Below are 23,129 nucleotides of genomic sequence, written 5' to 3'. Positions count from 1 at the left end.
GAATGGCTCATTTTAAAAAGCCCAGAAACAATGTGTTGGTGAAGAGGTGGGGGAAAATGGAACCCTTGTGGAAATGTAGACTGGTCCTGTCCCTATGGAAAATAGTATTCTCAAAATATTAAAAATAAATTTATCATATTTGATCCTGTATTACCACTCCTCAGTATCTTCCCCCAAATGCAAAAACGTTATTTCAAAGAGATATATGCAATCCTGTGTTCATTGTAGCACTATTTACAATAACCAAGTTATAAAAGCAACCTAAATGTCCAAAGACACATAGTGATTAAAAAGATATGGTGTATGGGCCTCCCTGTGATGCAAGGGTTTAAATATCAGCATTATGAAGTTATCAGGCAGCCACTACAGTGTGAGATTGGTCCCCGGCCAGAGAGCCAACCCACAGGCCCCAGCAGACCTCTCCTGTCTTGCCTGCTGCTCCCTTCAGCAGTGTGTTTCCATCAGTTCACCTGTTCTGCTCCCACTTTGTCTCTGGTGAAACTACTCACTCTCCCACACCTCTGTCTTATACCCCACATCTTGTATGCATAAATAAATAAATATTAAAAAAGAGATAGGATTATAAATACATACATACATACATATATACAAACACATGCATATGCACACACACATATATGTGTGTGTGTGTACACACACACACACAATGGAATACTACTCAGCAAAAAAAAATTATTTTTAAAGATGAACTCTTGTCATTTGCAACATCATGGATGGAATTGCAGGGGTCATGCTAAGAAAAATAAGCCAGAAGAAGAAATATATAGTTATATGTGGAATACAGAGAAACAGGGGAAGAGAAAGGTAGAGAGGAAAGGGTAGAGGGGGCAAAATGAACTATGGTAGAGGACTATGGTTGCCTTGATGGAGAATGTAGTGTAGTAACATATACCCAAAGAGATGGGATCTTAGTGGGATCGCGCCTGTGAATAGCCAAAGAGATGGGATCTTGTATTTCTGTTGTAAATCAATATTACCTTATTAAAATAAATTATAAAAACAGAAAAAATTCAACTATGTCTTTGCCTAAGCATGCTTTTATGATAAAATCAATATCTAACTTGCACATCCTTAGAGAAGATCTTAAAAAATGAAGGTGGCTACAAAAATCTGTCTTATGGAAATATGTTTGTCAATTTTTACAAAGTTAAGACTTTATGTGAATAAAGTAAATTAAGATCATCCAAATTTGCAAACCTTTAAAAAGTTTAAATTTCACTTTCAAGTGAAGCATCATTTCAATTTTAATATCTTTACTTTCTGAATATTCACTGCTTGCATTTATACTCATAAGTACAGAAACTGGTATCAGCAATTCACAGACTTCTTGCTGGAAATTCAAACATTTTGATTATAAATAGAGAAAATGAGATTTTATAATGAACACTGCATTCTGAGCTTTTAGGATCAGAACATTTCAAGATGATTTTTGAAGAATTTTTTGTATAGTAGAAAAAAGTGGTGATTTCCATAGCAATCTTTACTATTGACCTTTCTCTTGCCTGTAGAATCTTGCACTCATTAACTCCTTATAAAAGGTTTTCTGAATGGAATTTATAGTCCAAAATTTATCATATCTAAAGTTCCACCCTGGATAGGTAATACATTTCTATATATCTAATGTTTAACAGTTGGTTTTTTTTTTTTTTATAATCTACCTCTCTTTTATGACACTTAATACTTAGACCCTGGTTCCCATAGAAACAAGGATTCCAACTTTTGGAGAACTGATATTTCTTTTGCCTCCCTGTAGGGAAACAATAGTAAAGTTGATGTTGACTAGTATTCTTTATGTCAGCTAGAATGTGTTGTTTGCATCTTAAAAAACAAAAATGCACCCTGGGTAGAATTCAAGCTTAGTGTCTCTCTTAAGAGATGTTACCATTTTGTTTTTCTAACTTTTATAGAATTCATTATATGCACTGTCTCACAGATGTACTGAAAGTTTTTGATTGTGAATGTGGTTGTAGTTATTTTTCTTGGTAAATTTTAACTTCTATGATGGTAAAATAAGAATATTATACTTAAATAAGAATACTATTTATGCATCATGTTTATATGTAGAAGTCACTTTATCTAAGGACAAACAAAATGGAGCAAAAATAAACAGGTACAGGAGACAGATAAGTGGTTAAGAGAGGGGAAGGCATTGTGGGAGGTGAACCTGATAAATGGAGTCAAATATTTGATAAGGGTTGGAAATTAGACTTTTGTCAGTGGTCTTGATGTGTAGTGTATACAAATGCCTAATTATGAAAGTGTACAGCTGAAATGATTATCATAATGTCATAAAAGAATATCGGTTCAATAATAATTTCTTTTAAAAACGGCACAACTTTCTTCTTTTGGCCCATCAGAGAATATTGACTTTTTCCTTTCAACAAAATATTTTTTTTTATTTTGTCAAAGTATGGTTGTTTTATAGCACTGTATGTGATTCAGAGGTATAGGATCAAACCTCTTCAGATGTATGTTACTACACGCTCCCACCACCAAGGCACCCATAGTCCTCTACCACAGTCCACTGAGCCCTCTCCACACTTTGCTCTCTACCTCCCATTGTTCCCCACAATGGTAATTTTAATTTTAATTGACAAATTTCTAGATTTTGTATTGGCTTGGTTTTGAATGGCCCTTTGTTTTGTTTCTCTGCATTTCACTAATAAGCGAAACCATGCAATATTTGTATTTCTCCTCCTGATTTATTTTGGTTAGCACAATACCTTCCAGTTCCATCCATATTGTCACAAATGACAACAGTTCAGCTCTTTTTATCACTAAACAATCTGTTGTGTGTGTGTGTGTGTGTGTGTACCGTATCTTCTTAATCCACTCTTTTGACATTTGGGTTATTTCTATAACTGGACTATTCAACAATTGTATACTAACATATTTACTACAATAACACAATTGTAATGCACTGGCTTGATTTCAAAATACTCTCTAAACTACATTTTTATGTTTGGAATAAAGGGCCTTAATTGAATGTTATTACATTATTATATTTGAGAAAATTAGTTCATTATTCAAACTCTATTTTTTGAAAACAAACTACTAGTAGTCTCTTAACTCTTTGTTGTGTTTTGGGTTAACTTTGCCTTAAATGAAAATCCTAAACATGAAATATTTGTGTTTATCTTAATCATCCCTGTTGGATGATTATGTGAGTATTGATTCATTATTCTTATATTAGCTCTGTAGTTCTCAATGGTGAAATTTCAGATACTATGGAAACTGACTGACAATAATTTTAGGCATGTACTTGAATTTTTTGTAAACATCATGCAAGCAACTATCTCTACTTTTCATTTAAAATTTAACATTAGAAAGGATGAAGTAAGAAAAAAAAAAGTCTCCAACTAGCCTGCTGCAGTTAGAAAGAAAAAACACTATGTGGAAAATATCTGTCCCCACTGTTCAAGTATCAAACAGACTAGACAAATCTGAATTTGCAAATTATCCAGAAAGAATGGCTATTGTAATATACCCATATGATTAATTCATTGATTCAGCCCACAGTGTACATTCAATCATTGGAGAGAATTTTCATCTCCTGAATATAAATTAGCTCCTAATATCAAGACCTTCTTTATGTTTTCCTTTTCTTAATACCCTCAAATGATACTCTGAGGGATGCCTTTTCATTTAATGGAATGGTAAATATACTTCAAGGCAAACTAATCTTTATGGGTCATGTGATTGGAGGCAACTCATTAAAGGAAGGCCTTTTTTTAAAAGAAACTTACTTTGCAAGACAATATGTTTCTCTTAAGTCAGTTTTAAACATAATTCACACTTTGGTTTTTCATAATCACCACATAGGTCTTCTCTGGAGAAGTAAAACTGATGTCCTTTACTTATGACAGATATATTATCCAACATTAAGTCAAAACAGTGTGTTTTTTTTCTTTTTTACATTGTTCTATAGTGGAAAACTGTTGCTTTTTTCCTGCCATCTTCCAATATCCAGAGATATTTTGTTAGTAAAGGTCAGTAAGACAGTGTACGTAGATTTTTTAAGCTTTATTTATTTATGCATACAAAACTGGAGTGTAGGTGAGAGATGCAGGGTATGAGAGGATTCACTAGAGACAGAGTGGGGAGCAGAACAGGCAGATCTATTGAAATACACTGCTGAGGGGAGCAGTGGGCAAGAAAGGAGAGGTTTGCTACACCATGTGGGTCAGCTCCCTGGCTGGGGATCAAACTTATGCCTTAGTGGCTGGCTATAGCTTAATAGTGCTGAGACTTTAACTCCTGTGCCACCAGGGAGGCCCAGCTTAAGTAGAATTTTGAAAAATCCTATTGTACCATTGTGTTTTAGAGGAGAAATCATGTTGAATTATTTCTTAACTTTAAATGAACTTGTCTTGATTTACAATTGATATTTTAAACCTAACAGTGAATGTTTATTTGTTCCTATATGAGAAAGTTTTAGGTAAACTGGACAAACGGATTATTGGTGCAAATTCTGCAGAGAATTAGAAACATGTCCCAATGATTCTGTTTGCATGAAACAGAGTGAACTTACACATTTGTAAGAAACCATAAAATGCAATATGAGTAGTAAAATAAAAAGTTTATAATGAGAAAACTGTCAAAAACATAATCAACCAATTACAAAAATATTTAAATAAATAATTTAAAAATCATTCTAAAAATGTTTTTTCTACACAGAAATAAAAAAAATCCAGTAACCCAGCAATATTATATGAAGAATTTAAACTTTCCTGAAAAATACAAAAAATAAATCATAAAACATTTATACAGAAAAAAAATTATATTAAAATATAGTCTAGGAAATGGCAAAAATATAGTCAAGGAATGGCAAAGCCATGTAGTATAATACTCCCCAAAATTAAATATGATATTGAAATAGAGCTTGAACAAACATAATTAACAAAATGCATACATGTGAAAGAATAAGCACACTGTAGTGTGAATATTTGCTAAACAGATGAATGAATGAACAGGTTTGGGAAGGTAACAAACTGAAAGAGGCTGAAATTTTCAGCACTCACCTATCACATGCATTCATTTATTCAATAGTCATGAATATTGAGTATCTGTAATTCAAAATGGTGATATACTATATTCAAGTCATTTAGAATCTAACCAGGAAGATAAGTAAAAATAAAATATAATTTTAATTTAAAGCTGTATATATTTCCTGAAGGATGTAACACATTTATTTTTTCATTCAATCAATATGTTCTGAGCACTCACATATAAAACTCCTGTAGGACCTGTATTCAAAGACTTTGGGGTCTGGGTTCTACTCTCGGGGGCTATACAAGGTGTTCTGTCCATTGAAGAACAAATGTAGGGACTGTTTTTCCCCTAGATTTGAAGCAATGAGCAAGGTACATGTGGGAGGTAGTAAAAGGGGGAAATTATTCCATATAGAGAATATAACTACTTTTTAACATGTTATGTTTTATTGAGGTAGCATTTAGTATATGATTTAGAGGCACTGCTTCACAGGCATTTAGATGTATGTTACCACACCAAAGGACCTGTAATCCTCCACAATAGTCCATTGGGCTCCTTTCCCCCTTTTCTCTATACCCACTGGTAGCCTCAATTCTACAGTCAGATTTCTAGTGTTTGTTTTGGTTTAGATATGTGTCTTCCTTTTTTTTTTTACATATTCTACATTATGAGTGAAAGCATCTATAATTTGTCTTTCTCCTCTGCTTTATTTGGCTCAGCATAATCCCCTCTAGTTTCATCCATGTTCGTTGCAAATGGCAAGGTTTCAACTTTTTCTTTTTATAGCATAGTAATATTCCAATGTGTATATATACATCCACTCATCTGTCGTTGGACATTTGACTGTTGTAAATAGTGCTACAATGAATATAGGAGTGTATATATCTCTTCAAATTGATGTTTTTGCATGTTTTGGGTGTAGGTGTGGAAATGCTGGAAGATATGGTAGGTATGGAATTCCTAGGTATGAAATTGCTGGAAGATATGGTAGATCTATTTGTAATATTTTGAGAAACCTTCATACTATTTTTCAGTCTCCCTTTCTACAAGTGTCTCTTTATCTCCACATCCTTGCCAACACTTGTTATTTCTGGAATTTTTGATATGGACCATTCTCATCAAATGAGGTGGTATCTCTCTGTGGTTTGGGTTTGCATTTTCCTTATGATAAATACTGTTAAGCATTTTCCCATGTTGACTAGTGTATGTCTTCTTTGGAGAAGTGTCTATTTAGTTTAAAAAGTATATTTTAAATAGAAGACATGATAACATGAACAATTCCAAAAATTATAAATGCAATAAAATTCACCTTCAAAAAATGAAGATATACATGTTATACATTCTTGAAAACATAATGACAGAATCTCTCTCTTTCTCTCATTAAAACTTCCAAATAGACAATGTTAGAATGATTTCCTTTAAACAAAAAACAAAAAACTGCAAAACAGGTTGCCCTTAGAGAGGTCTGGACAAGTCTATAACACAATATGTCTTTATTCAGTCAAGTTTTCTTTCCTAGAAAGGCAACAAAAATGTCTTCAATTTTGCAAGTAGCTAGAAGTATGTCATATAGTTATCCCTTACAAATAAATTGTTTTGTATAAGAACAAAGATACGTGAAAAGTAAACAGTCAACAAAGAGGAAACTGGTTAGAAATCATAGTAAAACCTCAAATAGTAAGTGATGAAGATTTGATGGGATTTATTTTATTTTTTTCCAAATTATTATTATTTTTTAAAGGTTTATTTATTTATTTATACAAGTACTGGGGTACAAGACAGATGTGCAGGAGGGTGAGAGGATTCACCAGAGACAGAGAAGGGAACAGAACAGGCAGACTGAAGAAATACACTGCTGAGGGGAGCAGCAGGCGAGACAGGAGAGGTCTGCTGCACCATGTGGGACCCGGCCAGGATAGAACCGGCACTGCAGAGGCTGCAGACAGCTTCACAGTGTGGCTGCGCCACCAGGGGAGGCCCTGTGATGGGATTTAGACAATCTGACACTCTCTGCGAGGTCTTGTCTATTCAATGGAGTATAATAAAAATTATCGAGGAACGTACATTTAAAGATCAAACACTTGGAGTACGCTAAAACATTACTATGATCTTGGAATCATTTACTGTTCATTGCAAAGTCGTACTTTTATCCCCTGAACCCCCATCTTCTGGTAACCAATAATTACGCTTTGTTTTTATTTTATTTAAGATTTATTTATTTATTTATGCATAAAAGTGCTGGGGTACAGGCCAGAAGTGTGGGTGTGTGTGGGGGTGTGAGAGGCTTCACCAGAGACAGAGTCAGGGTACAGAACAGAAAAACTGACCAAAGTACACTACTGAGTGGAGCAGCGGGTGATCCAGGAGAGGTCTGCTGCACCATGTGGGTGGCTCCCTGGCTGGCCAGGATTGAACTTGAATTCTTGCTGCAGAGGCTGTGGACAGATTCATAGTTTGTGTCCCAACCCCTTACTCCTCCAGGGAGGCCCTGCTCTTTGTTTTTATAAGGTTAGATCTTTTAGATGTTATCTATAAACTGATATCATATAGTACTCATCTTTATCTGTCTGACTTAATCTCAATATAACTCATGCTTAAGGTTCATTTATGTTGTTGCAAATGGTATGATTTCCTTCTTTCTTATGGCTGAATATTAGTCCATACCAAGTTAACATGTTGGACATCTTAAATTTACAAAATGTTATGTCATATATATATATATATTATTTTTTTTAAAACTTCACGATTGTTCTTTCTTTCTTTATTTTTAAAGATTTATTTATTTATTTATGCAAGCACTGGATACAGTCAGAAGCGTGGGAGGGTGAGAGAATTCACCAGAGGCAGAGCAGGCAGAAGGATGGAGATACACTGCTGAGGGGAGCAGCGGGTGGCAGGAGAGGTCTGCGCACCATGTGGGACCCTCCTCTGGTGGCCGGGGAGCAGCCGGGGATCGAGCTGGTGCTGTAGAGGCTGCGGGCAGCTTCGCAACCCAGCGCTCAACTGCTGCGCCACCGGGGAGGCCCATGTCAAATATATTTTAATTAAAAGAAAAACATTAGACTAGGATTGACTTTTTGTAAGTGCATAGGTTCAAAATTTAAATTGATTACCTCATATCTTTTCTGAATCTCATAGTTTCACATGAATTATTTTTTTTGAACAGAAGGCTAAAATTATTTTAAAAATCCTTTATAATATAAAACATGATAAAATGAATGACATAATTTGGCATAGCTCTTTATGTTTTTGAATCACCTTTATTTACTGATATAGTTTGATCTTTATAGTTAGCGTGACCTTATAACTTGTTATATATACCATATTTGTTATTGCTTAAGAGTGTGCTATTAATGTCATACCAGAAAGATAGTTATAGACTTCAAGTGCCTATACAACCAAGATGTAGTCTCAGTCTATGTAAAGCATTCCTGTGAGGCCAGTAAAGATTAGATATATTTATCTCATTATAGAACTGAAAAAAAAATACTAAAATGAGATGATTAAATTCATAATGAAAAATAGTGCCTTTGAAAATAAATTTAAGTCAATAACTTATCTTGACTTACTTTATGGTTCTTGTGATTAAAACAAAAGACCCACTGGTGACAATTTCTTCAATCAATAGAAAGTTTTGGATTATACCATCCCAGGGTACTTAAAATCTAGGAATCATACAAAATTGTATTTGATTTAAAATTTAATTTTATTAAAATTTCTGAATATTCATAATATTCTGCCAAGAAATCTGAGATTTACAAAAGTGATATAGATATCTTTAGGATGTCATTATGCAGACAACATGGGGAAAATGTTTGCCAATACTTCAGTGGCATTATATGTCTGAAAAATGTAATGAAAGAAAGGACTTAAAACCAAAGGGAACAAATGCAAGCTAAATATTAATTATAGACCAGAGACAGAGAAGTAACAGTCACTGCAGTTTAAGATGTACAGAGTGTCTTGTTTAGCCAACAGAGTGTTTTTTATTTATTTTTTTAAGAATTGTTTTTTTTTTTCCTCTTTTTTTTTTTTTAAAGATTTATTTATTTATTTATTTATACAAGCACGGGAGGGTGAGAGAATTCACCAGAGCCAGAGCGGGGAGCAGAGCAGGTAGAAGGACCGAGGTACACTGCTGAGGGGAGCAGCGGGCGGTAGGAGAGGTCTGCACGCCAACAGAGTGTTTTTTAAATGATTTTGAATTTGAATCACTTTAATCATGTCAGCAGGCATTCTAGGTTTTACATCCCCTCTGTCTACCTCTCCTCAGTCCTCTAGCAGGGCCTCCTACTTCCCTTGATGTCTTGCTGGAACTTGAACAAAGCACCTGCTCTGGGAACATGCAGCCCCAAAGCACACTCTGTGATCAGAGCAGAATCAGATTGTGCCCCTCACTTATATATCTTGAAATTTTGTGAGATTATTGCTGTTGGTTTGTGCCCTTCCACTTTGCTTCTGATGTAACTGCCTGGTTTCTGAGGACCTTTTATTATTGACCCAAAATTACGATGTTTTGTAGTTGCAATATATGATGCAGGATATTCATAGTTTGAGGTTAAGAAAATTAATTCTCTGCCGGGTAACTTTCTTGGTAAAGAAGTCTAAATCAATACTTTCTGTTTTTTATCTCAGTGTATTATTTTACTTTTTTCTTTATTGATACAAACATCAGAAATATGTAATATTTAAATGGTAAAAGGAAAATTAACTCGAGAAATCACGGTGAGAATTTTTTTTTAGGCAGCACTGGAAATACAGTTAATGGGGGCCCTAGTATAGTCAAATGCATTCTTAAAAAAAACATACCAGGGCTTGCACTTATATACAATATTTAGAATGATGTATATATTTTATGAAGAGCACAAATTACTAATATTTTTACGTTTAATCTGCTCCAGTTAAAGGGAGATAGTTGTCTTAAGAAATCCCTATGAAACAAGCATATTATAAAGGAATCAGAAAGAGTAAATCCAATGATATATAGAGAAAACAAAAAGATTGTAATTGGATATTTGAATGTTTATGCTGATAAGACTCTTATCAGCATATTTAGATAGGCAACATATAAATATTGCCTGCTAAATCAATGTCACTTTCAAATAATTTACAATCAAAACTTTATTTTAAAGATAATTTGATGGTTTTCCTTACCTTTGAGGGAAAAAGTTAGCTCATTTGCTAAGTGTATATGAAAGGCAAATCTCACTATTAATAACTCCCTGATTTAAGAGGATGAAGAATAGAACTACTGATTCCATATCTCCTCCGGTTTCTGTTGTATTTTAGTGGTGACCATTGTTGTATAAAGGTACAATGGTGCAGACTCTTATAAACCACTGCTATATGTATTAATGTATGCTTTTTTCAGTCTCCAGGAGGTGTGTCCTATAGGCTGTGTTCAGTGGGAATAAAGTGTATGAACACTAAGAGTATATGATCTAATCTGAGAATATTAGTTAAGTTAAAATATATATTAGACTACAGAAGAAAATATTTGGGTGACTAATTCAGATGAGATTGTGCTATAATCTCCCTTTCTCAGAGTGTTTTAAAAACTACATTGGTGTATTTTAATAGCTCCTAAGATGATTCTGGCTACAATTTTGCCTTACTGAGGTTTACATAGCATACTTGTTATATTTAAACTTGCCTTTACCTATCAATTTATCCTGGATCCTCAGGTTTTGCTGTCTTTTAGTTTTGTCCATATAATATGGCATGTCATCTTTATAATGAGAGGATGGGATAGATCCATTACAGTAAAAGATATGTGCTATTAATGAGTTTCTAGCCAGCTATCAAGGTATCATCAAATACGGTTAATCTTGGTGAATGAAGGTTTGAATGGAAAATTGAGCTCCCACACTGACTGTAGAAGTGCAGTGGATCATTTTCTTCTTTAATGTCACACTTCACTGGACACACTTCACAGAGCAGTGAATCATGCTTAAAACAAGCAGCCTTTAACGACAGCAGGTAATGCAGCAGAGGTGAATAATAAGTGTTAGCAGTCTTAACTTTCTCTTGCAGTACTCTCCCAGGTGCCTGATGGATAATTTAAAAAATACATATGGTATTTTATAGATTGGTACTTGGGATCCAGCCAGTGGCCTGAATATGACAGAAAGTCAAAAGGGAAAACCAGCCAACATTACAGATTCCTTATCTAATCGTTCTCTGATCGTTACCACCATTTTGGTAAGTATTTGTTTTCCCATTATTTTTAGATAACTGTAGATAAACATGGAAGGGGATAGAAAAGGACATTATAATTGGGCTAGTAATGAACAAAATGTAATGTATTTGACAGTTATTTAGCAATTACTGTATAATAGATGAGTCAATGTTAATTGAGTCAGTTTTATTTTGTTAGTCTTCAGTGATATAAATTATATTAATGTTTGGGTTGCTTATGTCGATTAATAATACAGCTTCATATATCACTGTGCATCTTTACCTTTTTTCAAATTTAATCACTGTTGAAGAATTGTCAATGTTAAGGTTTGAAAAATACATGGACATGCAGTTGTATAAATATAGCTAGTGAATTTTGCTGCTTCCTTCATTCATGCAAATTATTTCACAGGGTGCCCCATTTATTTTTCAGGATTTTTTTCTATTATAATTATATATTAACTTTGCTTTTAATGTAATTGCTTTCATCATGGAGAATCACTTTTTACTTTACTAATCTTCCTAATGAAATCAAATAACAAGTGCTTTTATAAGCCAGAAATATTTTTACCACCAACACAGTTAAATTAATACTGATAAGTTAGATATTTTTACCTCTCTTATAATTATATATTTTAATTGGATCACACAGTAATGTTCATTTATGCCTACTATGCCATTTACAAATGGAAAATTTAATTTTAGGTAAGTAAGGAACTCTTACATTTTTTAGTCAGAATTTCTACCTACAGAATAAGCTTATCAATGTCTGTGTCTCCCCAGGTAGTCAATACAAATGTGAGATTAATGTCCAGAAAACCACCCCACACTGTTTGCATTTATATAATTTCCAAATTTGATTTATGGTGGCAAATTAAGCCAAGGGGAATTCATAATCTTGTCCTGTTAGTGACAACAAGGGATGTCAGATCTCCAGGCATGTCAAAATAAAACAGCTTGAGTTAAAATAGCTTGGGTTAAAACAGCTTGGTAATGAAGCAAAGCTGGTAATCATGAAATGACACTGGAAGAAGCGCATGAGACCTTTTTTTAATCATTCCCATGCTAAGGACCTCAGTGACTTCTTGCTTACTACCCATGATAGTCAAACATCCTAAGCCCCTTTAAAATTAATTTTCCTGTATCTCTTTATATTTTCAGAGATGACTCTCATACCCACCAATCTACTCTGTTTTCAGTTGGAATATTCTTACAGAGTGCTAGTATTCTATATTATGTCATTCTGTATTCTGCTATTAAATAATAACATAATCAGCATAATATTAACTCTGAACAATATAATATCTCAGTATTATAATAGTACTATAATTCCCTCAGAAATGGAGGGAAACATGCTGCAGAGAAAGAAAACAGGGCTAACACAATCACAGTAGCAGCCTAATTGGCTATCCCAGTTCAGTTAACAGGGGTTCTGAAAGGGAGTAATTTTATGTCAGCATGTCCTCAGTTTTACAATCTCATACTAGTACTATTGTATTCTATTAACTTTGTAACTATCCCTCCTGCCAACAACCTTCCCCTTTTGCAGTGTACCCCCATTCTCCACTGTAAACATCTAAAACTATTATTTGTCTGCTTTCTCCTTATACATTTTCAGTGACTCCATACTGACACTAAAAAAGCCCTCCAATTTCTACACTGTTTTGCAAAACCTTCTAAAGTCTTGTTTTCTGCCACCTTGCTATCCTTGTTTTCCATTACTCCCTTTCAGAACCCCTGTTAACTGAACTGGCATAGCCAATTAGGCTGCTACTGTGATTGTGTTAGCCCTGTTTTCTTTCTCTGTAGCATGTTTCTCTCCATGAGAAATTATAATACTATTATAATACTGAGATATTGTTCAGAGTTAATATTATGCTGATTATGCTATTTTTTCATTATTTCTTCAATATCACTAAATGTCCTTAGAGGAATAGATCTGTGTCTCCTGTTTTTATACGTGTGCCTCTATGGTGCTCATGGAGTACAGTGCTGAGTAGGGGATCCTACAGTCTTCATCATATGGCTTCCTTCTATATTATTCTTAACCCAGTCAAACTTCCAAATGCATCACTTATTCTCTGTCTCCAAATCTTTACTCATTATAAATTATTCCCTCTGTGCAAATCCTAGTCATTCTTCCAGACCCATCTCAAATGACACCAACTTTCTGAAACTGCTGAACAACGCTTTAGTTGTGTGACTGCTAGGGAGAAGGGAGTAGAATTTATAGAATACTCTATTATGGTATTTGCCAGGCTTTTTTTGGGGGGGAACATTTATGTATGTCTATGTCTCCATTTGACATGAATCTATAAAAGACCAGTGGTCAAATTTTTTAGTGTTTGGATCAGTGTTGGAGAAAAAAGTTTTTGGCATAATAGTAAACATTAAGTATTTGTCAAATTAAATAAATGATATCTAATTAAATGGAAAATTGGAGGAAGTAAGCAAACTTTAAATGATTATAATTAAGCATTTTTCAAGTCAAGTTATTGCAAACTTCTTGTCCAAACAAAGGAGGTGATTAAGACTACCCATCTAATTTCTCAATCTTAATTATTCAGAATTGTTTTATATAAAGTATCCAGATGTTTTTCTCAATCATAACTAACTGTGTATCTGTCTTAAAAGAAGTGGTATTGAATCTTAGCTTCATTTGAAGTCAGGTATAAAACCTTTAATATAGTACCACTAACCAAACCATACTGTAACCTTTAAACTTTGAACTTGTTCATATTTTTTAATTACGCAGGTAATTTTCATCTAAATAATGATTAAAAATTACCGCTCAGATCATTACTCTTTGTAACTAAACAGTAAGATCAACTGTGGACCATATATTAATCTTACATTTTAGCAAACATGTTGTTTATATTTTAGAGTATGATGATGTTTAAAAGATTATGATGTTTATTAAAAGGAAGGTACTCTAATTGTTTTTATACTATTTTGTAGGAAAAAAAAAATTCTGATCCTCTGTTCACATAGTAACCATAATCAAGAAAAAAAAAACAGGTTTGGAGAGATTATTTACCTTATTTACATAAGTCTTATGCTTGATGTAATTTATTGATATTTAATTTACAGTTTACAAGGAGGTTATCATCATTTGATTTATGTTATGGTTATTTTATACTTTTCTCCCTTAGAAAATTTCTGAGAAGATTGTTGCTAAATTACGATGTTCATAAAGAGTTCACTTATGCTTCTTGTTCAGCAGTTTTGTGATATGTCTTAAAAAAACCAGAGAGGTTTCTAGAATTCCCTCTTACCAGTTGTTAATCATAATCATTTCTATTTCTTTTGAATTTCATTTATTTACTTATTTTATTCATTCTTTTATTTAACAAATACATATGGAGTGATGACAATCTACTAGGCATTGCATTAAAAGCTGTATTTGATGAACAAAATAGACATGTTATCTGTCTTCATGGAATATAGAAATTATTGGTAGGGATTCATGGGGAGAATTAATTAATTAATTAATTTATGCTATTTCTCATACTCTTTCTCACACTCTCTTCTCTGTCTTTTCACCTATGCACACACACACACACACACACCCTTTGTGCTTAGGATAGAAGAGAAGAATAAATGGTGTGACACCTTTTACGGGATGATCCTGAGTTACATTGGATGTCAGGAGTGGAAAGATCAGTCATGTTAGGCTTCACAGAAGAAGAATAAACAACTGAGATGTGAAGTTTGAGATAGAATTAGAAAGGGAAAGGAGTATTTTTGGAAGAGAGAACAGTATGTTCAGGGGTTCTAAAGTGATAAAGATCTTGGAAAATTTATAAAATTGAAAGAAGGCCTTAATTACTGGGACTGATGCTATGTTCTGTTTCTCAACTTCATCAAATATGATTATATAATATGGTTCATTATAAAATCAATAGTAGACTTTTATTGTAGGCCTACTATATGCTAGACAATATTGAATGCACTACTAATGAATTTACTCATTTATTTGTCATGGTGACCTGTTCATGTAGTACCATTATTAGTACCATTTCATAGGTGAGAAAGCTCCCGTCCAGTTTGCCTAGGTCATCTACTTATGGTTTCACAGGTAGAAAGTGGCACAGCAAGATATCAATCAATCTGTTTAGCCAACCTGAACAATAATATTTTTTAAGATTAATTAATTAATTAATTAATTAATACAAGAACAGGGATGTAGGCCAGATTCATGGGAGGGTGAGAGGATTCACCAGAGACAGAGTGGGGAGCAGAACAGGCAGAATGAAGAAATACATTGCTGAGGGGAGCAGTGGGCGAGACTGGAGAGGTTTGCCGTGCCATGTGGGACCCTCGCCGGCAGGCCGGGATTGAACCAGCGCTACAGAGGCTGCGGACAGCTTCACAGTGTGGCACTCAACCACCTGTGCCACCAGGGGAGGCCCTGAACAATAATATTATAAAATAAAATCTATAGTGATCCACTATGCAAAAGTCTAACAACTATATTTTATGATCAAAATAGCATCTTGACTGAGAACTGTTTACCTAAAGCAATACTCATCCAGAAATCCACATGTGTGAAAGCAATGTGATATTGGTATAAGTGTAACTTCAACTATTGACACATTCCAACTAGAAAGTCTGATTTAGTGTCTTCTTCCTTGGAGATCTTAGGCTTCTTATTTCTCACCTGTTTTAATTTAGCACTCAGTTTTCTTTCAGTCTCTAAACCATGATCTCTGATTTTTTGATCAATAACATAGTATTGGGACTGATCTCATTTTTTCTCTTTAAGGCTGAGGTTAAACATCATATATATAATAATTTTTAATTTACTTTTAGCAACACATAGTTTACTCTACTAGTAAAATATGTAGAGGCAGCATATAATTATATCATATAATGAATTCATTTTAGAAAGTCCTAAACTTTTTATTTTATTTTAGTTTTTAACTGAGATTTAGGATTTCATATACCTTAGAAATCTATGCAACTTCACCTGAGGGTCTAAACCTAAAGCTCAGGTCTACGTATGTCCTTTCCTTAATATTCCTCATATTACTTCTCTGGCCTTTGAATTCCCCATGCCCCCCAATCCCTTTCTCTTGCTTAAGTAAGCTATTTAAGAAGCTTCTGAAGTCACTTGGGTGTTTTCAGTCATGCTTAGTCTCTTCCTTGTGTACAGGAGGTATACAAATTTTTATTAAATTTTTTCATTTAAAATTTGTAGATTTTTTATCAAAAAAATGGTAACAAAAATCCTAATTCTGACTGAGATGGAGAGAGTTTTTAAAGAATAATGTTTGCTGTGTCTTCGATTTATAATTTGGCTCTATAGTCCTTACAGCTATGGATTTACTACTTGGGACTGATTCAGCTGGCTGAGTATTATTTAAGTCAGTAGAGGGAATGCCTATTTCCCATTGTGTTCCTAGTTTTCAATGGGTTTTTTTTCAGGCCTCTCTATGTTGAGTGCTTTCCACTGTACTGCTCTTGTAGAATAATTGATTTTTGTTCATCAAAAGAGTGTTAGCACTTAAATGTCACTGTACATACTCTTTCCCTTGATGACTACTAGAACTTCAATATGCAAATTATTATAAATGTGGTTACCTTTTCAGAAAAATTACTTACTCTTGCAAAGGTTCTTTCTTTCAGCAGCTCAATGAATGAAGCAAAGTTGCTTGTCTTTGCAATTTAATCTTGTTTTTTATTTTTATTTATTTATTTATTTATTTACTAACATTTCCTGAACATTGTATTGTATTTCAGTGTATTTCAGCGTTTACTTGCTTAGGCTTGTACAGCTTTGCTGTTACAGTCCACAAATATAGAAAGCTTAGCTGGGAGCAAAGTCCCAAGGACAATGGAAAGAATCACGTTCAAAAAAGTGATGTGACCAAATCATACCCTAAATGGTTTTGTAGCTTCTTCTGTAATATCAACAAAAGCAGATTTCTAGGGCTTCAAGTACCCCACAGCAATGAGTTTTCCCTCTGATTTTACTCTTTCCATTGTCACAGAAGGACTGTCAAGCACCTAGTTCTTAGAGTTGCTAGCATTTGGGCTTGGAAATTCAGACATTACAGCTTCACAAAGAAAAATATTTCATTCTTAGCAGGCTCTACACTCTTTATAAACAGTTTTAAGCATGTAATGTGGAGATAATAAGATCAAAAGATCAAAATACTTTAAGGAGAATATTGTACATACATATATGTAAGTACTTCTTCAATGTTAACATTCAAGATGAGAATGCCTCAGTCAAGCTCAGTCTCTTCAGACCCCATTCCTGCAGCTCACTTGTTCAAAGGCAACCAAGCCTTTTTTCATCATATATTTGTCTTCTATTTTGGGGATCATGCTAGTATTACATTTCCCCCTTTCGTATCTGTTCTAATACCTCAATGTATTTTATTTCAAATAACTTCTTATATATATTTTTAGACATCCTGATCAGTTATAAAGCTGTTGGAGGTAGTACAGAAAGAAACTGTAGTTTTTTTGTGAAGTTAGTCATAATTTTTAAAATCCTAGGGTCTCAATCTTATGTTTTTACCTCATAATATACACACTGATGCATTAGTGTTGCTTCCTTTATCCTTCCTTATTTAATCTAATTTTTAAATGCTGCCATAATAAAGACTGTTGAGTATTTCCATTTTTTGTTATTTTAATTGCCAATACTATAATTTTGTTTAAGATTATTTTCTTATGAATAATATATTAAATTTGGCATAGAAGAATATATAGAGAAATCTGCATTTTTGGATCAGCTTAACCACAGCAAATTACATGGAAATGCAATAATTTTACTTTAGCTTTCTCATTTTTAATGATGTTATCACAATAGTGCTATGAAAATCATTTAATCTAAATTTCAAATTTAATCTTGATCTGAGATTCAGATATAAATTTGCTATTAGTTGTAGAACATATATCCACCTGAATGTTTAGGGCCAAATTCAACATGTATTGAACCTCCTTCATCACTCAGGCCTTAACACACTGTTTCTCCTATATTTCTAAACTTTATGGTTCCAATAATTTTCTGTTCACTCAAAGGCAGACATTTATTTTCCTAAATACCTCAGTCTCTTTAAACTCCGTATTCATGATTCAAATAACAAAAAGAAAGAAAGGAAAAGATTATTGTAAGAGAATATAAGAAACTAGTCAGGAGTATGTTGAACAATGAGCTATGGATTGATCATGTGTATTATAAAATGAAGAAGTTGTAGAATCTGATTTGAAAGGTGTTATAACTACAAGCAACAGGAAAGAGATGGCAACATGGAAAAATCAGGCATGAAATTTCTAGGCAATAGATTTGATGGGGCAAAAAAATAATTGAGAAGCATGGATGAGGACTTGAAGGTTAAAAGCCTAAGAAGCTGGGTCGTTGGCTTCATCACAGAGCATCATAAGAATGGTGGGGAGGGTAATAAAATTATTTAGCCATGTATGGATGAAGATGTTGGCAGTAACTGTTATGTAGTCAAATCTTGATTATTCATTTAAGAGAATAATAAATTAAATTCAGAAATGAAATGCAGTTTGGAGATTAGCTAATAGGTGAAATCTCCTTTCTCATCAAACCTTTTACTGGAAGAACAGTGAAATGGCATATTTGATTGATTTGAGCTTCAGCTTTTTCCCCCCTCTTTATTATTTCACTTGTGAATTAAGCTGATGAAATATTAAAGGCCAAAATATAAATACCAGCATAAAGACCAAGATCTCCAATCTGCACTGTTAATTCAGTCAGTAGAGGAATTTAAGAGCATGCCGATTTTTACAAAAATGTGAATTCTTTTTTCATATAAACATGAATGATAATCGCTAAGCCAAATGCTCCTTTAAATTCATATTGCTCTGACATCAGTATATTTCCTAAAATGTTAGTGAACAACACAACTAGCAAATCTTTTTCTTGAAAGTTAATTTCAACATATTTATGCAGTCATTATTTCCATAGGATTCACTACAATTCCTCATGATTAAATATCACATTTGAAGGAGAAAGAAGTTCTTGCTTTCCAAAATCCCAGCAGATTTTCTATAGATATAGAGTAAAAGCAAAAACTCCTCTTAGAATGATAATTATGGCCAATAAAGACTTAGATTTTTGTAAATCATGTAAATTCTCTGAAGTTACTTTTCTGAAAGGAAGTAAATACAGTTTGCAACAACTAAGACTGTGGTAATTGTGCCTTCAGTAGTGTACTAAAGAATTTGTGTGCAAGAAAGAGGATCAGTCATTAAAAAGAATGTCTTTGTGTAATAGACTTGCAAAACAAAATAAAAGAAAGAAAAAGGAAAGAAACTTTGTGGATTCCTGCAGAATGGTCTTGATTTTGGAAAAAAAATAAAAAAAAATAATAATAAACATGGTCCATTACAAAGTTATTATTAAGGTAGTTCTGCTTTACAGGACTGTCATGTTATTTTGTTCTTACTTAAAAAACATAAACCCCAGATTATGATACTCATTTTCTACTCATTGCTATTTTTAATAATGTCTTGTAATATCAATTGACCAGGCTTTGCTTCTCAGGCAAGAGAATAAAATATGAGTCCATGTGGAGACTCTTTCATCAGTAATTTTTGATCCTGACAAACAACACTTCCTTACTATTGCCTTTTCTTGAAGCATTAAGTTGTTCTAGATGGTAGCTGCTAGGTTTTTTCACTTTTTCCTCTTGGTAGTCTCGCTTCCAATTTTGGTAACCTGAAGTGCACCACAGGCTTCTGACATAAATGCTAATCAGGTATGGCTGAACTCATACTTAAGAGTCTAAAAAATAAAAGAATTCTATGAGACCAGGAATCAGAAAATGGCAAGATCTTTTATCTCTACATCAGCAAAAGCTCAACAGTTAGAATGGTGGATCCTGAAAAAGGAAATGAATAATGATGCCCTGTCGATGGAATTTTAACGGTCAACTGTGTTACTACTATTTCTGCTTATCTATTGCTTATTGTTCTTATTAATTTCTATGACTGTGATTTAGAAAAAAAAATTGGCATGCCCCATTATATTTCTGTGTATTTTCTCCATCAGTTTGTAGGTTATTATTAATCATTAAGATATAATGAAATACTAATGGGTAAGCTTATTTTTAATGAATTGTCATAAATATGTTATCCCTTTTCATTTTTAAGACCAAAATTTACTATAAACAGTTATGGAATTTTCTTTATTTAGCTAAGAAAAAAATAACATTATTTTAGAATGACTAGAATGTACTTTAGACCACTGGTGGTATTTATTAAAGGAAGTGAAATTGCAAGTTTGAAATTATCAGCCTCAAAGTTATAAAAACAAGTAGTCATTGAACTTTACAAATATTAATGATACTGGATTGTTAAGTCTCATCATGCTTAATGGTGCCATTTAAATTAATGCAGACAAATGCTTTAAATACTGTAACAATCTTTACTTCTTAATTTTTGGGAAACAATTTATATACTCAGATCAACTAAATTAGCATTTAGAAATAAAATTGATAAAAAATTCTACTCTTCTCAACATCATAACAAAATGATTCTATGAAATTTTCTTAAGTAATGTATTTTTTAAACAATATAGAATATGCATACAAACAACTAGCCATTTTTAGAGAGGAAAATTGCAAGCTGTTTAAAAGTTGGGACTTCTTTATTAGTTCTTCATTCTGCTTGGAGGAGTTTGAACATGGCTTGGTTCCTCACTTGGCTGATGACCTGGCACCTTTGCACCAGCTTTCAAGCAGAGCTGGGCACTTATGTTAGAAAAATCTATGTGTGGTGTTTCCAAGTCAGCTCGAAAGAAAAACAAACTGAAGGAGCTTAACAAAATTTCTTATCCTTAAGAGTTTGCTTTTTTTTTTAAATTTGTAGTCTTTTTTGTCTTTAAAATACTTTTTTATACTGGTGATCCTTTTTCTTAACGCTGGTATTAGTTTTATAGTGCAGATAAAATTGTCGGAAAATCTGTAATCAAAGTATTCACTACCTATCAATAATGGGAGCTATCCTCATTAAAGCTCTTAAGGTTCTGCTTTCTCTTTATTTTTCAATACAATTTTCTTTTCTTTTTTTTAAAGATTTATTCATTTATCTATGCAAGCACTGGGTACAGTCAGAAGCGCGGGAGGGTGAGAGAATTCACCAGAGCCAGAGTGGGGAGCAGAAGGACCGAAGTACACTGCTGAGGGGAGCAGCGGGCGGGAGGAGAGGTCCGTGCACCATGTGGGACCCTCCTCTGGTGGCCGGGGAACAGCCGGGGATCGAACCGGCGCCGCAGAGGCTGTGGGCAGCTTCGCAACCCAGCATTCAACCGCTGTGCCACCGGGGAGGCCTTGTTTTCCAATACAATTTTCAATGAAGATTTGGAGAGAACTATACAATAACAATACAAATTAGTAATTTTATAAGTTAAAGTTAAAAAGAACACATACCAGGGCCTCCCCTGGTGGCGCAGCAGTTGAGCACTGGATTGCGAGGCTGCCCGCAGCCTCTACAGTGCCAGTTCGATCCCCGGCCACAGGCAATGGTCCCACAAAAAAAAACAAAAAACAAAAAACAAAAAAAACCCAAAAAAGAACACATATCATAATTTCAGGAGAATATCAAATAGAGTTTATGAGAACAGATTTTTGATTATTTTTGAAACAGCATTTGTGGACCCTATTTATGAATTCAAACAATGACAAATTATTTTATGACATAAATATATGAAATTATTTTATTTTTGAATGATTCACTTACCTCAAGTCACTATATGGAAATATCCCTCTATTTAAGAGATCTACAAGTCATTGCCTCTGGTTGTTTAGATATTTACTTATGTATCTAATACGTAGCTATAATTTCATTTCTTCCCTTACTAATATTTAATTGCCTTTGTCTATTTTATTTTTATTGGCCTTTAGTAAGAACTTCATTGAATCCATTTCCCTTGTTTTGATGATATGTTGTTTTCTTATTATTAACTATGCTAATAGATTCATTCTCAAGGAGACATTTTAATCTGAGTTTTCCAATTAATTGTTTTTCAAGAATGGACACTAAAACATTAATATACATTATCATATATAATGCTTTGGTTAATTGTACAGACTATCATTAATTTTTCTAGTTGTACTTATATTTATGATGAACATATAAAACCAAGTTCTGAATGGTAACAAAGCTTGTATTCCATAGATGTACCATTTTTATTAAAGATTTCTTTTTTTTTTTTTTTTCTCCGCCTGGTCCACAGGGCATGAGTCAGCTCATTTTCTTTTTTCTTTTTTTTTTATTTTTATAATAAATTTTATTGTTATATTCCCCATACAATTGCAGCCCCCCCATTCTGACCCCAATCCCTCCCCTCCCGCCCCCGCCCCCCTAAAAGTGTCTCTGGTTCATAGTTTTTTGTTGATTTTGATTTTCACTTTCTTATAGTTATTCATTTTCCTGGTCCCTTATTTAAGTTTTCTAGATTCCTGCTATGAGTGAGACCATCCGGTATTTTTCTTTTTCTTTTTGGCTTATTTCGCTGAGCATGATCCCTTCCAGTGCCATCCATGTTGCTGCAAATTGCATGTGTTTATCTTTTTTGAATGCTGAGTAATATTCCATGGTGTATATGTACCACATCTTATTGATCCAGTCATCTATTTTTGGGCATTTGGGTTGTTTCCAAAGCTTAGCTATTGTAAACAGTGCGGCTATAAACATAGGGGTGCAGGTGTTCTTTGGAATTGATGTTTCTGTGTCCTTTGGGTAAATACCTAGGAGTGGAATTGCTGGATCATATGGAAGCTCTATGTTTAGTAGGTCCAGAAATCTCCACACAGCTTTCCACAGTGGTTGGACCAGTTTGCACTCCCACCAACAGTGCAGAAGAGTTCCTTTTTCTCCACACCCTCGCCAGCATTTGTTGTTGCTAGTTTTTTTAATATGTGCCATTCTCACTGGTGTAAGATGGTATCTCATGG

At 33.6% G+C, this 23,129-nt stretch overlaps 1 protein-coding gene across 3 annotated transcripts in view; it reads left to right on the top strand.

Annotated features, from left to right (window-relative positions):
• GRIK2 (glutamate ionotropic receptor kainate type subunit 2) overlaps positions 1-23,129 on the top strand; it is a gene marked incomplete at both ends in the record, with an annotated part of 584,968 nt that overhangs the window by 370,863 nt on the left and 190,976 nt on the right. For all 3 annotated transcript variants that reach the window (XM_084228044.1, XM_084228045.1, XM_084228046.1), the window contains one exon: positions 11,101-11,214. In XM_084228044.1, coding sequence (XP_084084170.1) covers positions 11,101-11,214 — 114 coding nt within the window. The remainder of the gene's footprint in view (positions 1-11,100; positions 11,215-23,129) is intronic.

This window comes from Talpa europaea (genome assembly GCF_964194135.1).
Source record: "Talpa europaea genome assembly, chromosome: 2".
In the NCBI taxonomy this organism is placed as follows: domain Eukaryota; kingdom Metazoa; phylum Chordata; class Mammalia; order Eulipotyphla; family Talpidae; genus Talpa; species Talpa europaea.
This window is presented reverse-complemented; position numbering and strand designations above follow the sequence as displayed.